We start from the raw sequence: 20,261 nt of genomic DNA, 5'->3' as shown, positions 1-20,261 counted from the left end.
CGGGGCTGAACATGTAGCATAGCAAGAGGCATAGCAATATCTGTCCTGTTGGAGCAGGGGGACTTTGAGCACATGGGTGGCAGTGGGAAGGAGTGGCAGTGTGGCACAGGGGAAATGTCACCCTATGAGCAGGGCAGGACAAACGGGCATGTGCTATGCTGAGCAGAGGTGCTCCAGGTTGGGGGTAAATGCAGCTTAAATGTGTTTTTTCTCAGGAGATGGGGCGCTCAGAATGGCTGAACTTTGCAATCTGAGGCTGAGTGTGAATGCTGGCAACGTTTCTGCTGACCCCGTGTTCTATACCTCTCACTTCAGATTTATCCCTGGTCCTCCAGCCAGCTGCCAGCACAGGACCTTTTCTAGGTGGAAAGAATACTGGTAGCAGTCTTACAGCAATTTATGATCTGGAGAAGAGGTAGAGGGTTGATTGCATCTCAACACACATTTTTTTACATTCTGACACTTTTTCCTTTTCTTCTTTTCTACATGAAAATTGGGGTGTTTTTTCAAAGTCAGTAATTTCCTAATTTGGTTGAACCTCAGTTTTCATTTAGAGCAAAAAAACAAAAGTGTTGAAAAATTTCAGCTAGCTTTATTATCTGCAGTATGTCTGCATTGGATCTATTCCGTTGGCATTAGTTTCATCTAAGAGACACTAAAAGTAAAGCCTACTGAACCTTTTATGATAAAATAAACTAAAATAGCTGGGGTGTCTAGTGTAAGTTTTCTTAAAAAAAATTGATCCTTTGCTTGTCTGGTAGACCATTCAAATGTTTTCTTTCTGTTTAATGAAAGATCATAAAAAGCCTGTCTAGTTGCTTTGTAGCTATCGATAATGTATTTAAGGAAGAAGGCTAAAACCAAAGCAGCTGCAGCTTGAGATTCCCGTTGGTGCTAGGTGCTGCACAAATATAGTATCTCATGACTAGAAAATAAAGTAGGAGGCTTCCAGCCAGAGGTGAAGAGTCTTTATTAGTACCACAGAAAATTTCCTGTAGAAGCATGATCCTTAAATATAGAGATTGCCCATAAAATGGGGTCTTTATATCTTAAAGTTACTGTTTTGCAACAAAAGGCATGTCAGTGTGATGCAGGAACAGGGTAAGTTCTATGGCAAAGGCAGCCAACTTCATCTCCTGCATCTTCATGTGCCTGAGACTGACCGTGCCCATTGCACACACCTGGCAGAGCCAGCAGGGACAGTGACGCCCTTTTGCTCCGCTGGGGACTGGAGATGGGATGGACTCACAGTGGAGCCACAGAGCTGCCACCCCTGCCCCACAGGGAGGATTTGCTTGGTCCAGAAACCACTGCCCAACAGTAGTTCTGTTTAAAGCTGCTGGCTGGGCACCCGGCTCTGTGCTGTGCTGGAAGTCAAGCGTGGCCATCGTGATTAGACAGCCCTTCTGGTTTTTAAAAACTAACAAATCATGAAATCACCCAGAGAGACCCAAACAAGAGGCATTTGATGGGGCCATGGTTTCATTCTGGGAAGGTCTCCAGTCTTTCAGGCAACAGTCGTGTTGTCCTTCTTTTTTTAATAAACCTTTAGCCCAATGTGAATCAGCAGGGAGGATGAGGCTGAGCTGTGAGAGGAATTGCCATGGGTTTAGTGTTAAAGCCAGTACATGAGCTCCATTTCAAAGTGCCCACTCAACAGCTGGTCACAAAATCCCCAAGCCTTGGGTGAGGTGCCAAGTCTGTGTGTGCTTGGAGAGGAGCATCATGCCCATTGCAGTGCTGCCTTGTTCTGCTGTTAGCACATTCCCTCCTCCGAAAGGATGGGTGAGAAGTTCAAATGGGGACAGGGAGTGCCCTGTGGAGCAGTCACCATCCCCTGGTGAATTGTGAGCATCCCACTGGAAAAACGTTGCCCTGGGCCCATTCTTCACCTTGTCACTTGACAAACAGGGGCTCGTGGGAGGGCACTTGGGTCCCTCCCCAAAATTGTTGTGTGGTGTCTCACAGATGACTGCTTCAACCTGTCCACCTGTGAAATAAGGTTAAAAATCTTCATGGAGGATAGGCTGCCAGGCTTTAGCCAGTGAGGTTTGGAAAAACCTTTCTTAGCTAAGACTAGGCAGGATTAAAGAAGAACAGAGTGTTATTGTCTTTGTCCATTCAGAGAGAGAAAAGACAATAAACCACAAGTTGAAAGCCAGTTTTTCTCCCTCACCTTATTGAAACAGGCACCTGGCCCTTGGGTCTCTGAATGCTCCTGCACTCAGCCTCCCTCCACGCTCTCTTTCATCCTTGTTTTTCTCTTTTAAAACTTCAATTGATTTTGAAATTAAATTGGCTGTTCCCCCACCAATGAACCTCATGCTTGCATCTCCTTTCCCTTGTTCCCCTTCTCCCTCCCAGCTTTCACATCTCCCCAGGTTTCTGTTATTTTCTATACGTTCACTTTGAAGGATTTTCCAGTAAGGATGCCAGAAGAGGTTTCTTAAGGGTCTTTTATCACAAATTCTTTTTGGTTTCATGCCTGAGGACGACCTTGGCGACCTATGCTCAAGCAAACGTGAAGTGAGTACAATTTGCAAGCAGGTCACAGCTGACTGCACACACAAATCAGGTCCTGTATCCCTGCAGCCTCATTCAGGAAACACGTTGTATTTCCCAGCTGACAAAACTAGACCATACTTAGACCTAGTGTAATTCTGTTGGCCTTGATGTAGTTACCAGGGAGACTAGAATGCAGATAACTTCTCTACACTAAAATAAAGTGTCTTACGTGTCTCCCTTCCATGGGAGATTTAAGAATGAAGTTCACAGGATGATGCATGTGTATTACAGCCACACATTTACAGCTGCACCATCGGGTCTGGGCGAAGTGCACATGCACAGAAGATCTCTGTCAATCAAACCTGCTCCACATGCCATCCCAGTTCCTCCAGCCTAGACCTGCTACATAGACAATATCAGGAAAGCACCAGATCTTAAAAGTGCACTGATAAAAGCTGTCAGAGGAGACATCCTTTCAGCACACATGAGTTAAAGCCCGATTTTCAAGGGTTGCATGGCTTCCTTGTATGCCTAGATCCCAAATCACCTTCAGGTCATTCCATTGTCTCTTCTTTAAAGGGAGATGGAAGTCAACTATGTCATTTAAGCACGTTTTGGAAATGCTATGAAGGCTTTCAACTGATGCCGCTACTGTCAAGACTAGCAGTGCAGGGGAGTGATCACAACAAATGCTTAGGAAATATGAGTACAGATGTTCACTGACACGTTAAATATAGGCAGCCAAAAATAATTTCTTTCACAGGGAAATTAATCTTTTCTCTAACAGAAGGGTCAGGAACTCAAAGTGAAGGCTAGACACTCCCCTCTGCTACATTCAGCACCTAAAGTGGGCTTAAGGACAGAAAGAAGAAAATCACAGCCCTCACTGGTTTAGCTAGAACAACCCCAGTGGTGTGAATCACAGGCTTTTACATTGCTCCCCTGCCTTCTTGTGCATGCCAAGAGACAGAGGAATCTGCCTCATGGGTGTTTCTTTTTGCCTTATTCCTTTCAGACCAAGACCTTACTGTGGTTTTGCCCACTGATGGCAGCAGTGTCTGCCCTGGCAACCTTCTCCTTTAGATGGCAGTTCCACCTGCCTTTCTCCTTGGAGGCTTCTGGAATAAATGGTGCCTTAATTAGGTTAATTATACCTTTAGCCATCAATGTGCTTACTTTAGATGTACTGTTAGAGTCCATTACACAGTACAGTTTCCACAGTTTTCCTTGTGGGAAGCAAATCTAACACCTGATGTGTGAAGTTTTCCATGGCTCACTTGTCTTGCACAATATTTGTTAAATCCAAGGACTGTTTCCACTCCTTGGGAACCTGGTGCTCCTGGTGTCTCTCTGTTCAAGGCTTGCCTGACCCAGGATGACCAGTGACTCTTAGTTCATGGGCAATTGTATTTCTTCAGAGGCATCTCCCTTCAATGTCAACAGAAGGCTTGAACCTACATCTGGTGAATGGTGAAAGAGTCTCTCTGATGCTTGTGAAAAGTGATACAAATTAACATTCTCCAGTTTGCTGCTGTTATTCTGTCTGAATCATATTTTAGAGGTAAAGTTTCTGCTGAGAAGTGGTAGGGTTTTCTCAGTAGCTGCCTAAATTGTGTCATAATCTTCAGTTTACACTGAGTAACTGCTTAAGACAGAAACTGCATCTGTATATGCAGTGTCACTGCTCCCGAGTGATGAAGGACCCCAAGTTTCTGACAGCTTCCCTTCCCGTGCCCTGGTTGTCTTCCCCGCAATTTGTATTTATGCAGAACACTTAACATGATCTCTCTTGCCCTCTGCAGTTCACTAGGGAGTCTCTTTCTTCAGGAGCTTAAAAATTCTTCCAGAATGGAAATCGGTACAGAAGGTGTTTATATGTAACTGGGCAGATCAGGAAGAGATCTCAGGGTTTTCCTGACGTTAAGGATGATCTCATTTTTCCAGGCCATTTTCTCAGTCCCTTCAGCAGCGCAGGCTGTTCAGGATAACTGAGATGCTCCTGGTAACTTCACTGGCTTCTATGTAGGGAAGATGACTTTGTATTTTTCGCTAGCATAAGTCTTTACTGTGAACACACAAAGCTCTCCAAGTAAGCATATAGTAGAAAAACCTTTCCCAAAGTTATTGTCTCTCTAGAAAATGTTATTATAATGTTTTGTGTCCGAGCATTTGATGCCTCCTGCCACTAACATTGATGGGTATTTGTTGCCCAAGGGTGTTTTAGGCAAAAAGTGTGCATCCAAGGTGTCTGTCATTGGCAGTATGCCGAGCAGCTTCTCCCAGCTCTTGGTCCTTTTCTCAGTCCTGTGATGTTTATTTCCTCACAGGACCAGCTTGTTATGGGAGATGGTTTTTACGGATCTAAGCACAGCTTCAGGAGAAGTCTGTAGCTGTAAAAATCCCTTCTGTCATGCTGTTAAAATTACACAGATTTTACACAAGATTTTTTAGGAAAATCTTGGATTCCACTTCATTTCCAGTGAAGGTCTTGCTGTGTACTTGCTACATAGCCAGCCCCTTGGTTAATATTTGGCATTTTGGGTCACATTCTCACAGGGGCTCCAGGCGTGTCCATGGGTCTGTTGGAGCCGCAGAGCAGACAGTGGAGCTCCCCCAGTTCTCTGTCCCAACCGCTCGCCGGGATACCACCTGCACCTCCTCCCCGGGGGCAGCCACCCTCCACAGCTGCTTGCAGCCCCCATTTAGCAAACATCACCTCTCAAGCTCCATCTGGGCACGCTAGCTAAGAAGTACTTCATGTAAACTGTTTGTTCCACCACCCACAACGAGCTATTTGCACAGAAGCTTCACCAGAGACCATAAAATTGCAAACCATAGGTCCAGATCTCACCATCTGTCACAGTTCTGTGTTCCTGCTCCCCAGACAACACAGTCTCCCACCGGGTTTAAAAGATCCCAGGCTTAAACTTGTTTGTTTGGGATTTTTCATAAAACCTGGTGCTCAGAGGCACTGCAGAAATAAAAATGTGGTAGCTATTATCATTTATTGCCCTCGCAATGCAGACAGGATTAAAGCTGTTCTAATGACAGGGAAGAGATGGTAATATTCCCCTTGACATTAAGTAGGCCTGAAGAAAGCTATGAGCACAATGGAATGGAACATTAATGTGAAAAGGAAAAATAAAAACCCTACAAGAAATGACTATAGCAAAGAACCACCAAGGGAGGCACTTAAGCCTACAAAAGCCAGCACTCTCAGATGTCAAAGGATCTTGTCATTCTGCACCTAACTCAGCCCTTGCTGAGGTGTTAAATGGGGTTTCAAAACCATTTGTGCTTTCACAGACCTTAGGTGAATATGGTATACAACTGGGTAACACAAAAGGGTTGTGCTCTCGAGGCTTAACCCTTGCGTGCTGAGTGTAGTTTGTTGGGTTTGTACCTTTGCTTCTCCTCTTTTCAGAAGATCTTAGTTGACTGCAGAAAATATGGCAGTTTTGGAGCAGTGATGGCACGTGAAGATTTTGGAGCATCTGCCCTGCTAACTCCGTGGATACCTCTAATGTAGCCTTGAAAATTTGTTGGAAATATGGGTGTTTATAAATAACGTGTCAAGCAGCTGGTGGATTTAAGTATTGCTTCCCACTTCAGGACCCCAAGGACAAGATGCTCTGTCCTGTATGTAAGAGATTATCTTTAAAGAAGAATACTTTGTCCTGGATAAGTGCAAGTTTTTATTTCTATGTCCAGAGCAGTGAGACTGTGTTTCTGTGGAGAGGTGAGCTTGGTGGTGCTTTCCCCAATGTACCCTGTGATTTTTGTCTGCTGCCTTTGATTTTTAAATGAGCAGGGACTCAATGTCAGAAGGGCCAACAATAGCTTACCACAAGAGGGAAACATCCTCTGGCAGCCTGCATTAGCCAGCCTCCCTCCTAACATGGGAGATATTTTAAGATAGAGCACACACAAGACATGATCGCTACTGAGAAGATCGATTAGAGAAGATTCTCCTGGCACTGCATTTGGGTCCCTCCTTATCCTTTGTTTTACGTTCTGTGGTGAGCCAGCCATATCGTTTCTTCTCTGCTGGGAAGGTAATTCTGTACTTAGAGGAAGCTATTCAGTGGCTTTCTTTATTGCTGCTTAACATGTATACATTACAGTACCTTGCAGAGGCCTTGTAGCACTGTGCCAGGCATCCTACAAACCCATGCAGTGACAGTTACATCTCCAGTGGGTACCCATGTGTGGGGGCTACCAGGATAAGTGTATTTCTGAGCCAATTAATAATAACGCCTACACAGCCTACTTAGGTGTATGGAATATGGCATATCCCCATGTTTCTTTGAGGGAAACACACCCCTGGAGTTTAAAAAGGGGGTTGTTTAGGGGTTTTTCTTGTCAATTTAAAAAATCAGAATCAGGAAAGGGAATCAGGGTGTAAGGAAATATAAAGGTTTCTTTTCATATAGATCCACAGCAGGGATTACAAGCTTGGCACAGCAGGACCATACCCAACCTGGCTTCACAGAGTTTAACACCTGCTTTGCCTGGCTGCAGCTGACTGTGGAGGCTGAAGATCGTTCTGGGTCTGACAGCTGGCACCAAGAAACCCACGGCTGGCATGTGAATATAGATATATATTCAGGAAGTGTTTGGGACCATGGAGAGCACACGCATTCGTGTGTGTGCTTTGTTAGCTTCTTTGGCTGCTCTGAATGGAAAAAGGTGGAGTGTTAACAAATGAGGTTGTTAATTTCCAGTTTGTTATCAAGAAAGCCCTAAAATTAGTTGTGTTAGTTCAGTGGCATGGAAGGATAAGGTTTTATGCACTGTAGCACAAAACAATTAAAAATTGGAAATTTAGAAGCAGAAGTGGGAAAAAAATAGAGACAGGGAGAAAAGAGAAGGGATTATAGGTGATCAGCTCTGACTGCACGGGGAGAAGCAGGCTCAGGGCACGGGCCACGTCGTCGCTGCCCAAGAGCATTGCTGTGTAGTTGTCCAGATGCTGTGATCCGAACCGCTGTGTGTGACTTGTCATTCTCCAACAGGCATATGCTACAGTGTGTGACATGTACCCTGCTAGCGAAAGCTCAGTGTCTGGGAAGGGAAACGTTTAAAGCCACAGTGAGAACTGTTAAAAGCAGAAAAGGGAGCTTTGTGTGCAGGTCAGACTTCAGCATTTCTAAGGGTTGGCTGAGATCCCAAAGCAGGCACAGAAAATACCATGTGTAGACCCAGAACTGGAGGAGCTGTGCTGGGTCACCGGGTCTCCTACTGTCACTGGTCACCAGGTGAGACCATCCTACTCAGACCTGCTCTCCTAGTGTAGCTGCTCTGACTTCCTATCTGGCTGATAAACGTATTGTCATGTCTCTGCATGGAAATGACCATGTTGAAAGTTAGTCTGATCTTCAGTTGCCTGCCAAATCACAAAATTTGGTCGTAACGCTCTAATTTACATTGTGGAATTTAGTGGCCCAAAAGACTGTAATCCTGTAGATTAGAAAGGGCCAAAGGCTCACAAGGCACAATTGTGATGGGAAATTCAAAGGTATTGAGCTGATGGGGCAGGGAGAAAGGCTGATACAGAGCTGCAGCTAACACCAGTCCTGATTGCTACCTTCATTACAAACTCGGAAGAAGGAGTATGTATTTCATAACCGAGCTCCATGCCTGGAGCAGACTTCAGAGAAGGGCTAGCATTGACATTACTATGAGCAGAAAATTATCCCCAAAAAACCCAGAAACAATATAGCTGAGAAAATTTACCAAAATACTGATTTCTCAATTGGAAGCAACAACACAAGTCTCGGGTAAGTCACAGGGACCACATCAGAGACCGAGACATCAGCTTGGCTTTGAAACTGGTGCACTTGTGAGAGCAAAGACTAGAGAAAATTTGGGAATATCTGTACACACATTTTATGAAGCAGGGGAACATGGGACTAAAATTATACTTATTGTGATGAAGATTAAGAAAGGAATGTTGAGGTAGACATTAATACTCTCCTTCCCCAATGGAACTAATGTTCATGTTGTAACTTTTCCAGGGAAAGTCCATAGTCTGGGTTTTGCATTGTGACCCGCAAGCAGTTTCAAGACAGGCACTTACAAAATCCACATCAAAACCTGAGGCCTGCACTGAAGACAGTCACAGGCTTTAATGCCTATGAACAGATATAAAGTATCAGGGAAAGAAAAAAAGCTATTGAAGACAAAATGCATTTCATCTGCAGTGAGCTCTTCTTTATGTGACACATTTGCTTTCTTCCACTGCTTATCTTCCCCACTCCCATCCCTCACTCTCCTCTTTTTACTCTGTTTTAATAATTCAGATCTCACAGCCAAGAATTAAATGCTGAGCTGACCTAAGAGCAATGTGTTATGTACCATATTAACATGCTGTGGTTTTGGTGCTTTGTTATTTTCCTCCGTTGTTCGTGCCCCCCAGCAGAAGGCTACACTGTGATACCGTATTTAGTTATTCTAGTATAGCACTGTCTGCAGAAGGACCAATATAATACAAAAGGCCATCTAATAAAGCAGCTAAAGCAAAATTGGTTCAACCCTCATTCCTTGCCTCCTTTTATAATATCGCTGTCACTTTTTCATTTGTAGTAATCTTGCTTTAATATTTATGACTCTGCTTCAGACATGGAGAGCTCAAAGAGAACAAGGTTGCTGTTTTCTATTTCATTGTAGGAGGTTGGGTGAGAGCAGGGATAGCTGGTCTTCTAGGGCCCATGGGGCCCACAGCAACATCCACCTGCAGCTGCGGACCCATGAAGGCATCACTCCCTACCTCAGGGAGCTGCAGAGGGGCTCCAGTTGAGGTTTGTGAGCAAGAGATGGCAGCTGGTTTCGTAGAGCTTCTGCTGCTCCAAGACAACCCAGTATGGCCAGCATCTTATGCTTGCTCCCTTCTGGACATGGCCTAAAGCTGGACTGCCCAGCAGCCCCGCTGCCAGCACAGAATTGCTAAGAGTGTGAGACAGTTTTGGCACATGTGTCAATGTCAAACTGCTCATAAGCCGTGCAAGGCTCAAGAGCCACAGGAAGGCCATCCCTGGGCTCCAGAGAGCAGAAGATGTGCTTTTGATTAAATATAGTGGTTTTTAATAATGTAATGTGCTATAAAAGGATCTCAGACTGTATCCCAGCTGGGTTTGCTTGCCATGGTTTGACAGCTAGCTGTACCCCAGAAATGAGCCAGCCTGGCGTGTAAGGAAGAGAGAATTTTTTTAAAGACTCCCATTTTAAAAATGAGATCCTCTACTAGACCTGAAAAATGCAGAATTGTTTCCATGCACCAAAGCCCTTCGGCATGTCCTTTCTGTTTTAAAAAAAGTTATGAATGCAAGGAATGCTGTGGAAAAGCTGTTCCTCTGGTATGGGACACTGGACAAGATGAAGGCAGTAGACAGCAAGAAGCTAACACAGCTTGAGAGCATGGCTTCAGTGCTTATAGCTCAGAACATGGTCTTATATTGGGTCTATACGATCACAGAGCGAGAGACAGTCTGACCGGAGGAACTGGAACAGATGGGGCTCAGAGAAAGGCAGTTGCCTTCCTCCATTTCAGAAGCAAAGATCCAAGTGGTGATTAGATAATAATCGTAAAACAGAACTGGCACTGGACCTGTTTTCCTTTACACATAATCTGATCTGTTAGCCACAGGACTCGTATTACCCAGCCTGTCCCTATTAGAATAATAACCTAATTCTAATCACAGAAGGAAAAGGCTTTTGCGATGTCTGAATGCTGCTTGGGATGGGCATCTTGTCCTTTACAGTGTTGTCTCTATTGTCTTTTAGTGAGTTCGCCATCATTTGAAGGCTACCCAGAAAATACAGCTGTCAACTGACATTTTATTTAAGGGGTTATCCAAGTCTGTGACCCCAAAATCCCAGGTCTTGGCAGATACATGCCCATATCTCCTTTGGATTCTTTTCCCCAGGACCTGTTAAAAGATGCTTGTGATCTCAATGTCTTTCATCTGATTTACATCTAACTCCTATTAGAAGTGCTACCACTGCTTAGCCATAGTTTGAGAACTGACTGGAAACCCTTCAGTATACTAAATTATTGATTTTGTATGATTCAACAAAACGTCAGCAATCCCAAAGTAACAATATGTTTAAAAAGCAAGCAAGGAAAGCCTTGTCAAACATCTTGGTTTTCCTTCTTTATTTTTTTTCAACAAGCTTGGCAACCCTGTTAAGGCCTTTGATGTTTGGATTTTCTCTTCCATTTTGTAGTCACACCTGATGAGAACTACATTCAAAGACTCTAGTAGAAAAGTAAGAAGAGGCTTCAAGATGTGAAGTACACAGGTGGAAGAGCCGGGATTTTCAACTGGTCCCTTTGACAGAGAGGTTAAAGTCAACTTCCCATGGCCATATCTTCCATCGCCATGATTGTAATTTAGAAATTCACTTAAATCACTGAGAGTCCATGTTGTTAATTTTTGTTGGTAAAAGTGCCATGCTATTCCTGTTTCTTTAAATTCAGCAGCACACAAGAAAGAAGTATCCAAAATCCAATTTGATCTTAAGGGAAACTAACATTTGTCAACCAGGCAAACCAGGACTTATTTGTCAGACAGGCAAGCCTAATTGAAAAAAATGAAGTTATCACTTATGAGCAGCTCTTCAATCAGAGATTATTGTTAAAATATGAGTGAAAGAAAGCAGATCTTAATGTAAAAATCAATGCTACTTGCAACTTCCAAGGTGGTCAGAGCAGCAGTGCAGGGAAATGATGGAAAGGAGCACACTTCTCTGTCTTCTATGTATTTGAAGGAGAAACGTATATTTCTTGTGATATCATATCAGCCTGATTTGCAGTTGATCAGATATACGGGACATATCTGCTGTCAGCTAAATACATGTGTGGAGCGATGGGGGAGTGTAGAATCTGTTTGGCTTTCCCCTGCTAGAGAAATCTGTGGGAACATGCTGTAGTTGGGATGTGCTGAAGAGATGCGCTCTGACACCTACGCCACACTGGAGAACTGTGAGGACAAACATTTGGGAGGGAAGCTGAGCTGATCCTAATTGAAGCAGGCACTAGTGCTCTTTCATTGAAATACCACCGGCTTCGCCAACCTGATGTCAGGTTCTCCATCACGGTGTGAGGGTCTCCTCTAAGCAGAGCATGCTAGAAATAAATTAGGCGTCCACATCCCCCATCCTCTTTCCCACATGTGCATACATACGCACCAAGTAAGCAAAGAAAAGCATGTGGGAAGTGCTCCTTGACACCACTGTTGTCAGTGAGTGTGTTTTGCTGCAAGTCTGGGTTTTGGTTCTGTGTCCCAGGAGGCTTGAGCAGATGGAGAGGGTACCACACTGATATTTGGGCTGGAGGTGTTGCAGGGCTGGTCATTCAGTGGCTTACAGAGGGTAGTAGACTGATCTGACCATTTTACAACACTCAAAGTCCGGCCATACTCATCTTGCAATTTTTAAAAGGTATGTGTTCATTTGGTTTCTGGAGTAAGTGCTGTGTGTGCTGGATTCGCTGGTTTCGAAGATTTCTTCTTATCTTGAAGTGTGCATTTCTAAATTGCCCCTTTCTTTCCCTGTGTGATTGGGCTGTGAAGGGTAGTTTGGCCAAAATCCCCACAACATCCACAGCTCAGCATTGTAGGAATGGCTTTGCTGGGGAGTGTGCCGTGCCTTCCCTCCTAGATGCTCTCTCATATGTGACATCCTATAGTGTTATGAAGGGCTCTGAGATCTGGCAAGGACCATCTGAATTTTTTGTCTACTTCTGCAACAGATAACATAGGTCATTTGTGGGGGACATCTGGGGATAATTTGTTTAATCAATTTTTTTTACTGCTCTTGTGGCTTTGGGTATTAGCACTGTCTGTGCTACTTCTGTTCTCCATTGGAGGCACAGAGCAGTTGAGTCTCCAGAGAGTTTAAATGCCTTCAACTAACCCATATTATTGGCTCCCTCCAGGGGTAACTGGGTGAAACTTAATGGTCCATGAGATAAAAAAGTCAGTGGAAATGATCTAATGTCCCCTTCTAGTCTTAAACTCAGTGAAATGGTGAAAATTCTGCTTCTAAAGGAAATGGCAGATGAGCAGTTGCCAGGATCTCCTACCAGGCTTCTTCCCCAGCTGTGTCTGCGGGGAGCAGTCCTGCTTGCACATTCTCAGCAGAATTGCACCATTTTCACTCCTGGAGAACAAATCCTTATTCCCATCCTTCTGTGCAGCCTGTTTGCCCTTCTGCCTCCCTCAAATACTGAGAATTTTTCAGCCCCTCTTTGTGGTGACCATCTCCGAGAGAAACAATTTGGTTTCACTTCTGCTTTTACCAAAATCCAAATGAGGTATCTGTTAAATCTGACATCTGCCTTTCTCATAGATCAGATCAGACCTCCAGTTCCAAAATATTCCTGGTGCTCCTGAATGCAGAAATCAGTCTTGTCCATCTGCTGTCTCTGTGTCTGGTTGAGAGCTTTAGCCACAAAAAGTGTCCCAGTAATTTTTCTAGGCTCACAATATCTCTTATTTTCCTCCTCTGCAGAGAAAATGAGCAGTTTAAAGCTGTGGGCATGTATTTTTCTTTTTCTTTTGAAGTATTTGCAAAGGTGGCCAGAGCTGCCGGGGTCCTATCCTGCATGTACTTTCAATAAAATCAGTGTTTCCTCTCTCAGATTTAAATGCTTTACCTTGAATTATTTTCCATATGAAAAGAGAAACTTAAGAGAAATTGCAGGACTAAGAATCCTGGCGTCTGAGGATTTCAAGCATGAGTGGAGCCCCTGTGCTTTTTGTTCATCTAAATTCAAGGACACGCCAGCTCCAGAATAGCTGCCTTTCGACAAAGGCAGAGGGGAGGTCTCATCCTGCTTGCTCTACTGTATCAATCACTTTTTAACTAGGTATCAGGAATCTTATAAAGTTATTTTGATTTTTACTCTAAGTTAGAAGTGGTTTTGGTATAGTTTGAGGAGCTGTCACCTCACCTGGTTGCAGCAGGTGCTGCAGAGTTGTGTCCAAAGAGCTGGTTGTCTTTACAGCATAACCAGGTGACAATCAAGTTAATGCCTCTGCTTTTACCCAATTTTGTTTGTGGAATGGCATTCTGGGAGCCCCATTGAGAGATCCTGTGCCTGGAGATGGGGGATATGAGATGTCCATGGTTCTTGGTGCAGCACACACTGGGGATGTTCTGGCCAGAAGTCCCAACTTGATCAATTATATACTACAAGACTGATTAGGGTGAATACAGCAGTAGTTGCCATGGTTATCAATCACTATGAACTATATTTTCTGAAGGGCTGTTTAGATCAATTAATTACAAATTTGTTGTGAGATAATAGCATAGTTACAGCCCAGAACAGATATTCTCTGTCCTTCTTTCCCTTCACGCAGCCCAGAGGCCAAGAATAGCACATGCAAACTATCACCAATGTCTGCATTTACATCCAAATAAACACTCTTCAATCCTGCTTGCATCCTTGGATATGCAAACATTTACTATGTTGTGTTTCACCCTGTTTCCCACCTGCAGGAATGAGCTTCAGAGGCTGAACTGTCCAAATTCAGCTGGTAGACCCAACAGATTGATGGCAACTCTCTTCTGCAGGAAAAGCCAGGCTGTGGCCATCCAGCTGTTACAGGTCGTTGGCACCAGGCCTGCCGAGTGTGATGTGGTCACCAGCCAATTGACCAGACTTTTTGGACCTTCCATTCCATGATCTTTGTTCTTTTTATATTTCTTATTCTTTTTAGAAAAGCATCAGTCAGAGGCTAGTGACTGTTGAGGAGCTGATAAGCTTCCTGCCCACTAGAAAAACAAAGAGAGTTTAAAATGTTTGCTTCTTCTAGTTAAGGTTTACATTTCTTAATAGGATGTTATTAGGAAGTTGCACAGCAATCAAATGAGAAAACAATCGTTAATAAATTTTCTTAATAAAACAATTAAAGTAAATAGAAATTCCAGGTATCTCTTAGTGCATTAAATATATATCAAGTAACTTCTTTTTAGTTTGGCTGGGTAAAATAATTTGGAACAGCAGTAATTTAAAATGGTCCTGAGATTTAAACTCTTTTGCAGTCACTGCTTTTACTTTGTGCCAAGTTCAGTCCCAGAAAGCTGGTTGCAGTTTTCACTCTTTTCGTCTTTACAGATTAATTGACACAACGGTTTCTTTGTTGTTCTTTCGGTGAAAACCCTCAGTAAGCTTCCTTTTTCCAAGCTATCTGCCTTGTCCATGGCCCCTCTTAGTCTGAAAGTACAAAGAAAGCTAGGGTTCTTTTCAAAATTACTAATGATAAAGACTGTTCGTTCTCCCAGTCATCTTTGGTGCAATCTGTTTCAAATGCTGGGACGGATGAGTGTCTCAGAACAGTGTAGGAGGGCTGCCTGAGTGTGACTGAGCCACAGAGTTAAAAAAATAATCTAAAAAATAATATATTCATTTCAAATAGAAAATAAAATTCAAGGAAGCCATGACTTACTTAAAACAAAACAAGCCAGTTAAGTTTATTGTCTGGATTATTAATTGTGCTGGATTGTTCAGCTGCCCTGAGAATGTCACTTTAATCATTCAGTGACTCTGAAGCCTGGGTCTCCGGAGATCATGTTCTGATCTCTCACATATGGTATATTGCACTGTTCGTTAGACCCACTGGTCCAGTCACACGGAAACGATGTTCAGACTATTTCTATCTGTATCTGCTGCTTTTTCTTCCTGAATGTGTCAGTCTCATGATGGGGACAGTGACTCCAGCTGATACAGGCACAATTTCTAATTGCAAAGAGAGACACTGCTGTGAAAATAGAGTGGGGCTTTATTTCCATCATAGTTTGGGCTTCAGGAGAAGACCCTGCCCCACAGATATATAATTCTCTTGGGAGAGGAGGGTGCAGAGGTATGTGAGATCACGGATGCTGAGTGGTGAAAAGAGGACAAGCTGCCGGGCTGGGATGCCGAAAACCTGGGTTCAATTCCAAGATGAAGGAAAAATTCTGATCAGTGTCATGAGAATTAGTTCTTAGCTCTCCACACTCTGTGCCATTTCAAAAATCTGGCTGTTTCGTTTTGCTGATGAGATGGAAGTGAGGACTTGCTTTGCACAGTGGGAAGCAAGATTTCTTGCTCCTCCCTCTGATAATTCAATGCTGGCAGTAGAAAAGTGAGGAACAAGGTAATATTATCCAGGATGGCTGTTAGCGAGTCGGGGATGACTTCTGGTTCCTGCTGGAGGGACAGAGCTTGGATGGAGCCCAGATAAGGATGCAGTAAGCTCATGTCTAGTAACCTGTCTCCAGCCACACGTACAGAAGGTTCAGTGGCTACCAGCAGAAACCGGGTCAAGGGATACCCAAGCAGCTCAGAGTGCTTGTCAGGGGACCCCAAAATGTCACATCCAACTTCTCATCCTGCACTCTGTTGAGGAGGGCTGGCGAGTGGTGTGCGAAATGTTGAGTCAGTATAAATGTCACAGCCAAAGGTCTTCAGAGTTGGAGTGACAACAGGAGGAGACACTAGTGCCGGGAGTTCTGACACAGGGAAAACGCTGTCACTGCCACCACCTCCGGCTGGGAGATTTATTGACGGTAACTTGGGATGTGCCATAAACAGGGGTGACATTAAACGAGTCTGACTGTCTCAGGGGCTAAGTTTTACAACTCAAAGTGTGAACTCTCTCTGCCTCACTGAGATCCTGAGGCATTTTTCCAGCAGCTCCCACGATCTCATTAAGTGTTCTCCCGAGAAGGGCTCCAACCCCAGAGAGCCCTCCCTGCACAGCACAGAGCCAGCTGCTGCCATCAGACACAAATATCTGCTGGGGAGCCCCGCATGCACCCTCAGAGCTTAGCTATGGCTGCTACCGCTGCCTCACTGGGCCCACAGCCTTCCCCACCATGGCTTTGTGAGGAAACTAGAAATGGCCACACAGGTGTCCCCAAGTACCAACGCTCCCCTGGTGTCAGAGGCTCCAACCTCAGTGCCAGCAGCTCATGCCCAGGGACGAACCTCCCTGTAGCTGTGCTGTGAGTGTTTTGAACCTAGGTGAGCCTGTGCTGAGATGTCCTCTCAGTGTGGTCTCAGCTTCTGAGGTCAAACCTGTGGTTTTCTCCTGGAGTCATTAGCCGCAAGGGGCTGTGCTGTCATGGAAATGCTTTCCTTCTGCTCCTTGAACGTGTCTGGGGATGCAATAGCAAGCTCTAGCTGCAGCCTGTCTTTCCCATAGTAAAACAGCTGCAGGGGCCAGACAGCTGCCATCCCGAGGAGGCAGGGCTTGGTGAGCCACTGGGCTCTTCTGCTGAGGGGTTCCCTTGTTCAGATAACACATTTTATCCCAGAAGCACCAAAATCTTCAGCAGAGCTCCAGGGATCCTGAATTCACTCTCCCGTGTCCCATCTGCCTATCAAAGACAAAGCAGGTGTGTGCAGAACAAGGGCAGAGCAGCCTATGGCCACAAGCTCTGTTCTTTACAGATTGCATTCACCAACTTACAGGCCTCGAGGAAAGTGATGTAATCCAGAGACCCTACAAGTTATGTCAAGGAAAAAGTTTATTTTGGTGACTTCCATAAGAAACCTCCTTGTCCTTCTGCCCTCATGGCCTTTCTCTCTGATCCTCCAGTCTGCTCGCAGTTCTCCAAGGGCGTCTATGCCATCTTTGGATTTTATGAGAGGAGGACCGTCAACATGCTCACATCTTTCTGTGGGGCTCTCCACGTCTGCTTCATAACGCCCAGCTTCCCTGTCGATACGTCCAACCAGTTTGTTCTCCAGCTTCGCCCAGAGCTCCAGGATGCCCTCATCAATGTCATCGAGCACTACAGCTGGCAGAAATTTGTGTACATTTATGATGCCGACCGGGGTAAGTCACAAGTACACAGGAAGAGTTACGGGCAATTGAATATACTGGTCTAGATGGAGTCTTGGCCTTGAGAATTCCCCTTACTGTGGGTTGCTGGAGGATAAAAATGTGGCTAAAGGTAGAGTCAACCTATGTCTTCCCCGTTCTCTATTCCTTTTCTAAGTATCCATCACTGCTGAAGGTGGGCATTGATCTAGATGTAACATCAGCCTGATCCAGTATATCACTGTTTACAGGGTCGGGTCTGAACCCCATCAACACACGGTAAATATTTAATGTGTAAGCAGTTTGAGTTTCAAATGGGGAAATTGTTTATATTGAATAGGTCCCATTTTTAAGTTTGTCCATCTCAAGGCCACTGAGTCCCACATTTATAAATGTGAACCTACAGCTGCTCGGGTCTCACCTGACCCCACATCTCCTTGTAACACTGTGTGTGTTTCTGGCAGGTAGTTTGGAAACTCCAAGTTCCCTGCATTAGTCAATGTTAGTTGTCTGTGTAAAATAACTAAAGCCTTTGTTGGGTTCTTGGAAGATATTATCTGACTTTCTAAACCAGGAACAGGGCTGGTGATCTCATTACTCTCTGATGCAGTTTCCACAGCTCTCAGATGCCTCTAAAGCTCCCGGCTTGGAGGCTGAGAGCAAAATAGACTTGTCAGGGACAGTGCAGAGATAAGGGTCATTTACAGCTCTGTCCTGGAAGTTATCATTAGCCATTGAAGGGACAGAATGACCTTAAGAGACAAGGAGAAGGTGTAAAAGCATCCTACCCTGCTTTCTGTTGACACAAGGCATGGGTACGCTGAATATCCCAAAAGGACTGCAGTAGGCAGGGTTGTCAAGCAGGACTCCAGAGTGGTGCTGGCTACACGTAATCTCCTCTGGAAGTCTGTGCAAATAATTTAGGCAAGTTTGTTTTAAAAATAATGAAGTTTTCTGATGAGATGCTGCCGAGAGAGACAGGGACTCTGAATATGATTGTGTATTGTGATTATGGAGGGTGTCCCTAACCCTAGGAGCATGCAGCCTAAACAGATCAAAGATGAGAAGGGAACTATGGACCAGAGAAATAAAGTGACTTGGGTAGTGACAGACAAGAAGACTGGGATTAGAGCTCTTATCTGAATCCTACAGCAGGGCCTGATCAATGAGACTGTTCTGTGGATTACAGACGAAAACTAGGCCTGGAATCATCCTGTTTTCCTGTGCTAGGACAGAAAAGGCAGGAGTCAGTTCTGTCCCAGCTGTGTTTGGATAAGATGCTAGACTATTAGCTGCACTCTGTACTTCTGCTGTGCTCTTGCGATGCTGTATCCAGTCCGACTTGAGGCAGCTACACAGGCTGGCAGAGAGGTGGAAAGATTCCATTGCACAACTAAAACCTGGCTCTCCCCCTACCATTCTCTTTCCTTTCTCTTCCCATCACAGGGCTGTCGGTCCTACAGAAAGTGCTGGACACAGCAGCTGAGAAGAACTGGCAGGTGACAGCTGTCAACATCCTGACAACAACAGAAGAGGGCTACCGCGTGCTCTTTCAGGAGCTGGAGAAGAAGAAGGAAAGGCTGGTGGTGGTGGACTGTGAAACTGAGCGGCTGAACATCATCCTTAGCAAGGTTGTGTTGGTGTGGGTCTTCTGGAAGGGGTCTTGCATGTAGGACAGGAAGGGTTTTTTCTCCTGGAGAAGTTCTCTCTATTCTTGCCTGATCCATGTCTCATTGGGATTCTCATTGCAGCAGGCTGCCGAGCTTGCAGATATTTCTCCTTTGTGTTATTGTGGAAACTGTAAAGCCCTATAAAGACTGGGAGCTCCCAGGTACTCATGCTGAGTGAGCTCTGCTTCTCCATGTTCCCTACTTGTTTGACTCCTCTGCTGAATCCTTTACACCCTCTTACTCCCCAATGAGTTTGCTTTATGCTAATTCCTCCCAGCAACATGCATAAAATACGGCACTTCCTTGTTCTGCTGATTTTTTTTCCAGTTTTCACACCTCCTGTGAGTTAGGGTACAGCTGTGAATTGGCACTGCTGGACTTCTGGTCCTCCAGCCTCCATATACTGTACCAAATTATCACAACCAGTGCCAACAGGACAGAGATGGAGAAGCTTTATGGTACATCTGCAGTGTCCTCAGGAGCACAGTCTCCAGATTGGGCTTAAAGCTCAGCATCCTCCTGGGACATTGAGGCTGTAGCAGGATCAGATGTTTCCAGCTCCTCTCATGCCTTGCAGCGAGAGACTGGTTCATTCACAGCCATCTCCTGGCTGTTTTGTCAGCTCATGGCCACAAGGCAGATGGGATATGCAGTAGAGGACTCAGTAGCTAGGTTATGTCTCCTGCCTTACTCAGCCTCAATCTAGATAGTTGCCTAGTAGTGCAGACCCGAATTTTCCCCATCCTTTTTCCTCCATGCCTCCCTTAATGCTTTTCCTAAGTCCTGAATGTGGATTTCTGTGGACAGGAGACCAATGCTAGTCCATGAACAAGTCTCAGTCCACACTTGTGTCCCCTCCTCAACTCCTACCATAACACCTTTCCCTCTCACAGCCAAGGCTTTCCCCACCACTGGGACTCTCATCCCACATGGCTTAGAAAGGTCCCCGCAGGGCCACACAGCTAGTGAGCTGTGGCTCCCGCTGTTGTACTTCTCATAACCAGCTCACTCTTACCTCGTGCTCCACACGAGCCTTGTCTAAGCTACCTGTCATCTCCTGTCTCGCACTTCAGCTGCTCGCTGTCTGGGGCAAGAACTGCCATTTCACCAGCTGCATGGCTCAGCGACGATCACAATCCATCCTTGTTGGTGCTACTCTGTTATGTATATGATAAAAAAGCAGGTAGCAGGCTTAAACCTCAAAATAAAGGTCAGGCTTAATGAAGGACAGATCAGATTATTCTGGAGGGTAAGGTCTTCTCTCTGACCATGG

The 20,261-nt window shown here is 44.9% G+C and overlaps 1 protein-coding gene across 4 annotated transcripts in view; it reads left to right on the top strand.

Moving 5' to 3' along the window:
- The window catches only part of GRIA1 (glutamate ionotropic receptor AMPA type subunit 1), a gene marked incomplete at its 5' end in the record, with an annotated part of 121,018 nt that overhangs the window by 40,445 nt on the left and 60,312 nt on the right, over positions 1 to 20,261 (top strand). For 3 of the 4 annotated variants that reach the window (XM_082063444.1, XM_082063442.1, XM_082063443.1), the window contains 2 exons: positions 17,094 to 17,333; positions 18,765 to 18,949. In XM_082063444.1, coding sequence (XP_081919570.1) covers positions 17,094 to 17,333; positions 18,765 to 18,949 — 425 coding nt within the window. The remainder of the gene's footprint in view (positions 1 to 17,093; positions 17,334 to 18,764; positions 18,950 to 20,261) is intronic. The other variant, XM_082063445.1, reaches the window with a different exon arrangement.

Source organism: Streptopelia decaocto, assembly GCF_964273445.1.
Source record: "Streptopelia decaocto genome assembly, chromosome: 12".
Classification (NCBI taxonomy): Eukaryota; Metazoa; Chordata; class Aves; order Columbiformes; family Columbidae; genus Streptopelia; species Streptopelia decaocto.
This window is presented reverse-complemented; position numbering and strand designations above follow the sequence as displayed.